At 32.8% G+C, this 12,417-nt stretch overlaps 1 protein-coding gene across 6 annotated transcripts in view; it reads right to left on the bottom strand.

Moving 5' to 3' along the window:
* The window catches only part of LOC143239572 (protein FAN-like), a 192,302-nt gene that overhangs the window by 85,605 nt on the left and 94,280 nt on the right, over positions 1-12,417 (bottom strand). For all 6 annotated transcript variants that reach the window (XR_013021244.1, XR_013021243.1, XM_076480767.1 and 3 more), the window contains one exon: positions 12,090-12,132. Coding sequence is in view for 4 of the 6 variants with exons in the window: in XM_076480767.1 (XP_076336882.1) it covers positions 12,090-12,132 (43 nt within the window). In the remaining 2 variants the exon portion in view is untranslated. The remainder of the gene's footprint in view (positions 1-12,089; positions 12,133-12,417) is intronic.

Below are 12,417 nucleotides of genomic sequence, written 5' to 3'. Positions count from 1 at the left end.
AACAGCTGGTATGGGAAGAGAAAGCACTATGCAGAGGAGCAATCAATTATCATTTCTTAACCTCAAATTACAAGAACCGATACACAATTTAAAACAGAAATCCACCAAAAAATCATCCATACTGGACTATACATTCCTTGGGACTCAGCACATGAAACAAAAACTCAACATACTAAAAAAACCAAATAAACACAGCCATAAAGCTATGCTCACCAGAAAAAATTAACAATGAATTAGACAAAATAAAACAATACTTCATCAACATCAATAAGTTTCCTCCACAAACCATAGAAAACATTATACACACACACCTAGACAAAAAGCAAAATCAACTAACAAAAGTAAATATATCCCACAAATTAAAAAATCATGAAACCATTATACTGCTGCATACCATATATTCCCAACATCAGCAGAAAAATAACCAACATTCGCCAAAAACTAGTGACAAAATATGACATTCCAGTTAATACCAAATTTATTCAAAAACCAGGCACAAAACTGAGGTCTATACTATGTAAAAACTACACTGACAAACACCACACCAACATTACTTATAAAATACAATGTGATAACTGCCACAACTTCTATATTGAAGAAACAAGTAGAAAAATGGAAACCATATTCAAAGAACACAAAAAGTCACCTTTACACATTTTCGAACACTGCAAGTCAAATAAACACAACATAACCATAGAATATACTCAAATACTAAATAAAGAAACAAACATAAACAAATGCAAAATTAAAGAAGCCTTACTTATACAACAACTCAAGCCCAAAATAAACCAATACAAAGGAACACCTTTATACCTATATTAATAAATATAATCCAGCATCTAAGTGCACCCTCTGCATTCCTACACTCAATCACACAACTGCCTTCAAACATGTGGTCAGCTATCGGTCAATTACTGCTTTCTTTCTTTGTGAACCTGACAATGACCGAAGAAAGTCGAAATGTTGTTCGCTCCTCTACATAGTGCTTTCTCTATCCATACCAGCAATTTTTTACATATATAACTTTTTCTACAAGTGGGTTTTCTCGTAATAGCAGATTATCAAAACCACTTAATTTCTTGACTGAATGAAAGAGTTTTGACAATAATTACATAATTTGGATGAATAAACATCATTACTAGGTTGAAAACAGTTAGATGTGCATGAATATTTGAAAAAGATAAAACAGACAAAATGACCCATTTTAATGTACCTTTTAATATAAAACAGTACAGAGAAATAGACATTTCCTGAAAAACTGGATGACCTTTAGAAGGTTACTCTTCTCCCTTTTTATTTATATATCACTCATTTGAAAAACAAAGGTCGACCTTTCAAAAGCATTCATTTTATAAGGCTTTATTCATTTCAATTAAGACTTTTTGAACCTGTGTGTTCTTTTAATTTCATGACTATATTTTATCTGTTATTTTCTCTGTTCTAACTCCACATGAGGTTGGTCAATTTGACTGACCTCATAACCACCATGAAATAGTTTCAACTAATTCTAAATTACCTTTTTTTCTTTAAAGAATAACTTTAAATTGCAACATGAAACTAAATTTGTTTATCCTAAGTAGTTTTAAACTCATAACAGTTTACATCTGTTTTTATTTAAATTTTATTGTCCTTTGAACCATGTATAGCCAATGTTCTTGAAACACAACATGAAAAATCATTTGGCAAACATGTATCTCATGTTATCTTATTGAATTATGTATTGTAAGTTGCCCTAGATTAACCATTAAGCAAAATAAGCACGTGCTTAGGGCACCAAGGAAGGGAGCACCACAGAATTTTCCCCTAGCTATCCTGCCCTTAACTCTTTCATTGCTACACTCAGCTTTAGTCGATTTTTTTTTGTAATTGTCCTTATCTGCCACATTCAACTTTACTCTGCATTGTTAAAAAATCGTTTTCTTTGCCTTGGTGAGAGAATAAAGTTTCGAGAAACTACTAAACTATGTATCTGAAGTAAGAAGTCATTGATTTGTGAAAGATTACTGTAAAGAGCAGAACAAAATGTAATAAAACTTTAGATAAAAGATTATTGTATGTTATGATATCTGACCTTGAAGACGAGACATTTTTCATAATAGGCAGTGGAAATTTATCATCATACAAAGAAAAAATTTAGAAAGGAATTCCATTGTAGCAATACCACCGTTCATAGATTACATGTAACCTATAAGACTATTTGGGCATGTTTGTATTCCCGTGTGATTATGTAATAGTATAAACAAATCTGAAGCTGAGATTTACTTAGGTGATAAATACAAGGGTGCCCAGTCTTAAATGTGATTTGAGATTGGGCATTCTTGTTTTTATCCCCATTTATAAATTGCCCACAAAATTTTGTCAAATATGCAATTTTAAGACCCAAAAATGGAGATCACAATTATATTCTCCTTACTTCTTCCTTGATCTTATCCTGACGTCATAATGCCGCAACCCAGCCTAGCCCTCTGGTGACATTTTTTGTGAGACAAACAAACAATCTGAGACAGAAACAAAATACAACAACAACAAACTTTTAGGGTAATTCAACTATTTTGCAACTATAAATTCAGATCAGTATGTATTCTATTATATTTCTGAAAAGCTGGGAAAACAATTGACTGATGGAAGCAATCTAAAGGTGATAATTCGATCTTTTAGGTCAAATTGCATAAGACTTCGACATGTACAACAACACGATTCTTAATGTTGTTATGTATACACTATACTACTAGTAGTAGTAGTAGTACCGTTATGTAAGGAACTGCCAAATCAACAAAATCAATTTAGGATTGTCTGAAAAAGTGCATGAATTGAACTAGTTCATGTGAGCAAGGTTATTACTGAGTACTGGGCCTGACATTAGTGTCTTCAGTTGCAATGTATTAGCATTAGGCCTAACATTAGTGTTGTTATCTGAGAATCGAATGACAATAACATTAGGCCTAAATACTGTAACCAGTTTAGTGCAAGTACACTGGAAACACTACTGTAGCCTGGTATAATGAAGTGGACTATTCCCAGCTTAAGGCCATCATTTTGAATTTGCCTTTGCATCCAGGCCTGCAGATAGGTTCAGACATATGCCTATTTTGTTTTAGTATGGTTTGCTAGCTCATCTAAAGTCCCCAGGTCAAAACTGAGCTCAAAGTTGAGATTACAACTCATTTTTCGGATATATAATTGGAATTAAGGTTCTCTAGCCTAGGCCTAACCCAGTATTTAGTAGTTCAATGTGCAGTACAGTTTATAATTGATTATATGTTATGTATGTGTACCAGTACAGATTGATCACTGTGTATATAGGATACTACAGTATGTGTTGTTGATCACAAATTGTTTTGAAATACTTTTTGGCTCACAGTGGATTTGTATATTACCATTGGCATTGCTTCCTGCACAGCAACAACCTTAATAAAACTTTTGCAATGACTGAAAATTAATTATCCTAAAATGGATTGAAGTCAGTCTTGAATCAAGTCAAGACTGGTCTCTAATGGTTTTCAACCAATCAGAATGCAGCAAATCAATACAGGTACTTATGAATTTATGTTTATGTGCTGATGAAGCTAGGTTCTAGGATAATTTTCTGACTATCATTGTCTAAATGTAGACAATGTAGTATGTTTAACTGTCTTACCAACTTTTTTTATGAATTTCAGCATTTTTTAAATCAGCATAACTAAATATAGTTCATATTCTTTTGTGTTTTTTTATTTTTTGTTTCTGTATTTTTCAAATTGCAAGATGAAATGTGTTCAAGTAAGTGGTGCACAAAAGAGAAAACTGGCAAAAAAAACCAAGACTGGGAAGTTGACTAATTCTTTCACTCAGCTTGCACAACATGATCTTCCAAATCAAAACCCATCTCTGCCATCAGAAGACACTTGTATTGTATCTGACTCTAACAAGATTGAAGTTGAACCAAGCCCCACACCTACAAGTACCAATTAGTCCACTTCAAGGTCAAAACATCATGATGATGTTGAGGTGTTACAGTGTCAACTGGCACAAATCCCACAAATGATCTCACTTTACCTGTAAATTCTTCTGATATCTCTAGTGTTCATGTTGATGCAAGTTGCTCTACAAGACAGGTTGAAGTTGAAATAATTGCTGAAAATGAAAATTACTGGAATATGGTAAAATGCTTCAGTCTACAAAAGATGAAGAAATTAAGGAACAGTACCAGAGTTGTGACTCAATTTCTCTGCTGATGATGCGACTTTATGGATTATTTGTGGACCCACTGACTGTCAACACCACAACAGGCCATTTGACAAACCTTACTGGACTTTTAATAATGGCAAACCAATGAGAGACTGTTCACAAAAACATTTCTTTGTGGTAAAAGTCAATGGTGAGCAATACAAGAGAGAGTGGTTATTGTATTCATCATCAACATGCTTAGTTTATTGCTTTTTTTGTAAACGTTTTTGCTCCTAAAATTTCTTCAGGTTTTGTTGAAAGAGAAGGATTCAGTGATAGGTGAAATACTATTGTAATTGATCAACATGAAAGAAGCACTACTCACCGAGACTCTGTGCTAACATACTTAACTCACAGACAAAGTTTAGGCTTGTGACAATACTTGGAAAAACAAATTAAAGAAGAGTGCCACTACTGGGAACATGTTTGGAGCATGCAATAGCTGTTATTCGTACATTAACTGAATGTGGTCTGGCTTTTCAAGAAACAAATGAAAAATTTGGCTTATTGCAGAGTAGGAATTGTTTTAGGGCTGCTTGAGCTCATAAGTTAGTTTGATCCATTTTTAGTAGGGCACATATCAAAATGTGGAAATTCTGAAAAAGGAAATCCTTTTTACTTGTCCAAAACCACCTGTGAAGAGCCCATTCAACCAATGACTCAGAAAGTCCACGCGTTCATTGTTGATGAAGTGAATTGTTCTGGTTACTTTAGCTTGTGAGTTGACTCAACGCCAGATCTATCACATATAGATCAGTTAAGTGTTGTACTTCGATACTTAAAAAATGGGCAGCCTATCAAAATCTTTTTAACCTTTCTGGAACTGAAATGCCATACAAGTGAAGAAATGGCAAACCAGGTATTGCAGTACTTACGTGAAGTTTACAAACTTAATTTTTCAAACTGTAGGGGTCAGTCTTACAAAAATGCTGTTAACATGTGTGGGCATTATAAGGGGATGCAGCAAAAGATCTTAGAAGAAAATAAGTTTGCCACAGATTTGCCCTGTGCAGCCCATTCACTAATTCTAGTAGGCCAAAGTGCTGTTGACTGCTGTCAAGTGGCAGTTAATTCTTTTTCTACAATGCATTTGCGCTATACATTTTTTCCAGCATCAACCAGCTGTCTTGGAAATGAATGTGTGTTAAAATCCCTCTCTGATTCTAGATGAGAGGCACATGCTATAGCAACAACAGCAATTTTGAAGTTTTTCTTTAAGATTTCAGAAGATTTAGAATATCTAGTTGAAGACCTGTCACAAAAGGGAAACACTTGAAGAGAAGCAGACAATATTACAAATAAAATGCAACAGCTATAATTTCTTTTTATGTCGATCATGTGGGATGAGATTTTGCAAAAGTTTTACGAAGCAAGTCAAGTTCTGTAAAATGAGGATGTGAACTTAAAAACGTACAGATATGTACGGGTCATTAGCTGACCAACTATGCACTTTAAGGGATGACTTTTAAAGATTTGAAGCAGTTGCAAAGGAAATACTACCAGATGTTGATTACAATGCAGCTCAAACTCGCAAACATGTCAGTGATGGAGATGCACAAGAAGTAGATCTGAATGCAAGAGATAAATTTCGTATCATCACCTTCTACACAACTGTTGACAAGCTAGAAACCTAGATGACAAGAAGAGGAGAGGTGTACAAAGAAATAGCAAACAGAGTTTCTTTCTTAAGTGATGTGCCAAATGATGTCACTTCATCTGCTGAAACTGAAAGGTACTTTAAGTGTTCCCAAAAGCTAATTGATGCTTACCCAGAGGACTTGAACACTAATCTCTTGCCAAGCTCCAGCAGTTTCACTCATGTGCACCATAAGTTTAGTGGAACAAATATTGCAAAAACCAGATTCAGTCATGCTGAACTTTATAAAATAATTTCAGAAGACAAAATTGAGTGTGTGTTTCCAAGTGTAGACATTGAATATATTTTTAACACTAATGGTCACAAATTGCACAGCTGATCGTTCACTTTCTGAACCCAAGCATATTAAAAATCCCAACAGAACAACTATGTGACAAGACAGGCTGGATGCCACATCTCTGCTAAGTATAGAAGCAGATTTTTTATGACAAATTAGTTTTGAGGACTTGATCAAAGGCTTTGCAATTAAGAAATCTAGAATAAAACGTTTTAAAATATAAATACTAAGGTATAAGCAAATTATTTGCTTACAGGGTTTCAAGTTCAAAGTAAGAAATTGTTAACATCAAAGTGAGAGAGAATTTTTTTAATAAAAGGGTTTTGTGTAAATTTTTCATTTTTGTAAACATCAAAGTAAGAATTGTTAACTCAGACTGAAAACAAATATGCAGTAAAAATAATTCGTTTTAATTATCATTAATTAAAGAAGTGATTTCCCTCATTATCTCTAAATAAAAGTCCTCAGTCATTGCTTGATTTTGATCCATGCTCAATCTGTTAAATAAATAAAATAAGAAAGTTTTTATTTAATATAGTTGTGGGGTCTGACCTGGGAGAAAACTGAAGGGTTATAAATATTTAAACGTTTTTTTCACTTTCAGCACTTATTGAGTTTTAACATCCTGCCAGTTAAGCAATGGAGGGGCTGAAGGGGGCATCATTGTTGGGCTGTGCTTTGGGCATCAGTTGCCCTTAATCCAACTCTAATTGCAAGGGCTACTTGCAAATTGCTTCCAGGTGTCCCTCATAAAGATTTTATTATTGTTATTACTATTCATTTTACTTAATTTAACTTTGTCTAACCTAAAAATCTTCAAAATTTTTATTTTAGCTACTTTTATAATAATAAATAAACAATATGAAAGAAAAACAAGAAATACAGTACCTTATCTGCATTTTTGTTTTGTTAACAATCATTGATGAAACTTAAACCTACTTTTTTATACTAATGGTACTACTGCAATAATTTTTTTCTGTAATTACACATTGAGAATAGATAGCAATTGTATAGCTTTGTGTAAAATTCAAAAACAAACAAACAATTACACATTGCACCTCAGGATGTAGAATAAGAACACACAAAATGCAGACAATATCTAAAATGCCCTAAACCTACCACATTTTCTGGCTTTTTATGTGACAAGTGGCATTAAAAAATCAGCTAAGCTCATCAACACATTTCCCATGTAAATAAAATTTGAATTGAAAAAAAACATAATTCTGAGTACATTAAACAATGTAATACAATATGTAATTTAACACATTAAAACTCTGGCTTTCTATTGGTTATAATTATTGTAGTATTAAACATCAGAGAAAACTACTGGCAATTAGTGAAAGATAGGATGTGACAGGTAAGCATGGCTAGAGGAGTCTGATTTTCTAGTTCATATTCTATAACCAAATAATATTGAAGGCTATAAAAATTGTGCAAGCTATTATAATGAGTAATTTACATTATATTTCACACTTCTTGGAGTGGTGATAAATAAATCAGAAAAATAGAAATGTCTAGAGAAAAAATGTCACATTTCTGATACAAAGGACAATTCAGTATCTTTTTCAAGAACTTAAAAACTTGTATAATACTAAACTTTGGATTATTAGCTACATTTTGATCCCAAATTTATTTGTATAGCATAATTATAAAGTACTTTAGTAAAGTTTTGAATGTAACTTTGTAAAACCTTAAGACATGCAGAGAAAAAGATGCCCATATGGAAAGATTTAACAACCAGAAGATGCATCATGAAGCAAGAAAGCTGGAAATCAGACTGGATCATCAGCAATACTGATCAGTCTCCAGGTTAACAACTCTCATCAATCCTTTTCAACATTTACAGCTTGTATTTAGCTCACTTTGACAATTCAACCAAATGCTGAGTGTTAACATTTGCTAATGACATTTAAATGCACAGAAGAAACTCCAACAAAGCAAGATGCAGTTTCCTCTCACAAGATTGAGTAAATGATTTAATAGAAAGAAGTGGTCAACAATCCTGCCAAAACCATTGGCATATTTCTTTACATACAATAAAAGTCATGCTGATCAAAACAGATCATAACCATTCTTTGCAAGCAATGCCTTCCTTCTGGAAGAAATACTGAAGTATCTAGCAATAACCTCAACATCCATATTTAAACCAAGACAACCAGCACTACCAAAGACATCAATGAACTAAAAGTTGCAACATATAACATAGCTGAATAATGTCATTTTCTAATACCTAGTAATGTTTTATCAGCTCATCTTGGATTATACACTACTGATGATGAGTGATAAACAGATGGACAAGATAGAAAAAACAAACAAACACAAAACACTTGTTCAAGAATAGTCATGGGCTTGAGCCATCCCCATCAATGCATTTTTACACCTCACAAGCTTTAGCAATATCTTGCTGAGTAACAACTGGTTTTACAAACAACATTCTTCACTTGGGTCTTAATGTAAAGGTAATGCCTTCCATCATTAAACCACTGCCATTTTCACTTCAGAATTTCATATCCACCACAACCACACAGACACCAACACGACAGAAGATTCACAAAAAGGACCTCAGTTGACGGTAATTGGTGGAAAGATGCCCTTAGGTGAAATATGCATCTTACACCACTGGGATATGAGGAAATCAGCCTAGACAGAACAGAAAGTATTGTGTAGAGGGTAAAAAAAACAAAACAAAAACCTATCATCAAGTAATTAAAGACCATGACTGACAGCAAACTGTCCTCATATCCACCAAAGGTCTTACATCACAGTCAGCAAGAAAAGTGATTGGGCATTCATCTTTTCACAGAGCAACAACATTCTGCACAAGACTAGAGGAGAGTTTTAATTTCTCACAAGTATTATAAAGATTGAACTGGAAGCCATAAAGCAAGCTCTTCCCTAGATTTCTGAAAGTAATTAACCCCAATTAGACAGTACCACAACACTATATTTCCTACTGACTTGCAGGCAGTAATGCATAAAATCAAGTCCTTGAGTGAATGTCAAAAAGCAAATCAGCTGTATGATATATGGTATAACAGTTACCTAGGTGTATTTCCCAGGCCATGTAGTGGTAAAGTTAAATGAGAAAAATAACAAGTTTGCAAGAGATGCCTTTATATTAAACAAAACTCCAGTGGCAGGGTACTGACTTTCTGTGCATTATTAAGGTAAAATATTAACAGTGGAAGGTATTCATTAACATACAGAGGGAATGAGACTGCTGGAAAACAAAGTACTGCAAGCTAGGAAAGAGCAAAGGACAGTGAATCAGTAAGGCATTATACAGCAAGACAATTTTTTGAAACATCATTTAATACCACTGGGGTCCATATATTGCAATGTGCCAAATAATTTCATATTTCTCTGTTACAACACTCACTATAAAAGATATAACCAAGAAACACTGGTGAAGTCACCCATTTTTTTTACATAAGGTACAAAAGAGAACCCCTGAAGTAATTAGTGGAATTAACTGCAATATTGGTGATAACTATGCTTTTGTGTGACTCATGTTATTAGAGATCCTCTAAAAAGCAAAGTCATTGGCACACAGGAAATTTAATGTATAAACAATTTAGAAAAATGTGTTGTAATTACCAACAGGAATGAACACCTCAGTAGCTATAGGGTTCATTAAGGTTTATTTAACAAGTGATTTCTAAACCACTCTCAACCAGGTAAATCTTGTATTTCGTAATATTTCCTACAAATGCTCAAAGAAAAGAACATTTGCATGCCAATGAGGATTTTCAATGGTCTTTCAGAAGAAGTCCCTTATCACATAAGGAGTAATATGAGGTGAAGAAGAGGCAATATACAGTATTGGCAACCTGCTCACTTGACTGGACTGATGACTGTAACTCAAAACCACTTAACTCTGGTATATGTAACTCTTTACCCATACAGCCTTCAAACTTTCTAACCACAGCAAAATGATGGGCATATCATGACTTACCCATCTCTGTAATTTGCTTATAATTCCTCATATTCATAAGGGACTGTACCCAATTAGCAAATTACTTAAAAAAAAAAAAGCCAAGTCTAATAAAAGGGATGACATTTTAGAAATAATGAATCTGATTATATCTTATAGTTTATTTACTGTTTTTTGCATTTTAGCAATGGTGGGATCTAAAATTGTACACAGTATTGTAAATTGAAATAGGTATTATACATATATATAAAACAGACTATACTTTGCTAGTTTCAGAGATTTGTGCAAAACTACAAAAGGGCTATTTATAATGATCATCTCTAATTTTAAATTAATAGACTGCAAGGAATATAGCTAGTGAACAGCACCCATAACTAACTGTATCTCAATTTGACCATCACTTTCATAGCACACTCATGACCCATAAGTGCATGGGCAAGAATCAGTGGTAACAGGATGCAAACCATGAATTTTGGATTTAAAAGCTGACATACTAACTACTAGGCCGTGCCTGGCCCATATATTTTAGAACAATAGAACTACATTAAATAAAGTGTCTAAGAGGTACCACATAACCCTAAATAGTATCTTAAACTGAATATTTAAATATTCTTTATTTTAATATAGTTTAATATCTTAAACTATTTTGAAAATAGTTACCTCAACTGACTATTTACAAAGTTGTCTGAAAATAATCTGCACTAACACTAAATCAGCATTCCCAAACTTTTTCAGCCACATAACACGTTGAGCTCTAAAACTAGTGACAGAATCCTTAAGAAACATTCTTATGTTGGAAAGATAAATCACAAACAATTATTATCAGAAGAAATTGTTTTACACTTTATGTTTCCTTCTTTTAGCCACTGATCTGTGGATAAATAGTATCAATATCTGAAATCACTTTACTTTTGTATCTTTTCAAATATTCACAAACTGAAGAATAACCTGTTGTTTTCTTGAAAAATACACATGACACTAGCAATTAATTTACAGCAAGTGATCAAATAGGCTCTCTTCAAAAATGAAATAGTTAATGAAAAAGAAAATATAGGGTGGGACAATTTATGGGTTGACAAGTTTTTAAGTCGTACCTATATCTAGCCTGCTCCTTTACTCCAACTGTACGACACAAAATTATTTCATCGATCCCCCGGATATATCCTATGAATTCCCACAGTACCAGGGAACACAGTTTAAGAAATGCTGCTATAAATTAAAGCACTACCTCAACCTCGTTTTTTCAACACTGTATGCCGAAAAATATTGCTCAAATCCCATATTCAAATACATACATATGTACATATATATATAGACATACAAAGATTTTCAAGTACATTTTTATTATATGTAAGAGATCTGTATACATACATATTATAATCCTAATGTTCTGTGATTCTGGTAGAGAAAGTTCTGTTTATATGACTAAGATAATAGCCAATATCGACACTCATGACTGTCATTCATGTGGCTTCTTCAAAAATTTGACATTACTGAGACAGTAATAATTTCTACTAGTTAACAAACTTACAATTAACCAACTCATACTATGCTTGTGATGATATGATACCAATCCTAATTTTATACTTCGTTCAACACTAAATGAAACTTTTTTTTATGATTTCTGCTATTTTGTTTAAATATGATAGCTCACTATGATCCATCACTCATTAATGTTTAACTGAATTTCTCAAATTCACAGGAAATAGGGTCAACAATAATCAACTGAGAAAACATATAATTAAACAATAAGGGAAAGCCTAATCAAATGTTGCCAAAACTAAACCTTAGAAAAGTTCAAATGTTTCTTCCAAAGAATGTTAATAAATCAATTAATTCAATTATGTGGTTTAGTGTATCTGAAATAACACTTCTCAGTTTGTGAAGATTAATCAAGTCCCTAAGAGTATAAAAATTTGAAACATTTAATGCCTGGTAGCACTAAGCTCTCTTCATGATTAAGACAGGAACAGTTGTACATAAACAGAAGGAAGTTTCTACATGAACAGACTTACCTATCTAAATCAACTGATCCTTCATATGTTAAATAGTAGAAAACTAAAAAAAACACAAAAGAAAAAACTTCAGATATTGAATATGCACAACTATTTAATCATAATAACTATTTTGTATGCATTAACATAGCAAATGCCACAATTTCCTTTTACTTAAACTTCTTGCATAAGATTTGAAATTGAAAATGCTGGAATTATGAATCATATAACATTAAGATGTTTCAACAATTAATTCTGACTATTCTTACATATAAAACATTAAATCAATTAGTAATTAATAAGCTAAACAAAAGAAGATATCAAAATCTGTCTAAAAGTAAATATAATG

Source organism: Tachypleus tridentatus, chromosome 13 (assembly GCF_004210375.1).
Source record: "Tachypleus tridentatus isolate NWPU-2018 chromosome 13, ASM421037v1, whole genome shotgun sequence".
NCBI classification, from domain to species: Eukaryota; Metazoa; Arthropoda; class Merostomata; order Xiphosura; family Limulidae; genus Tachypleus; species Tachypleus tridentatus.
Note: the sequence above shows the minus strand (reverse complement) of the source record. Positions and strands in the feature narration are given on the sequence as shown.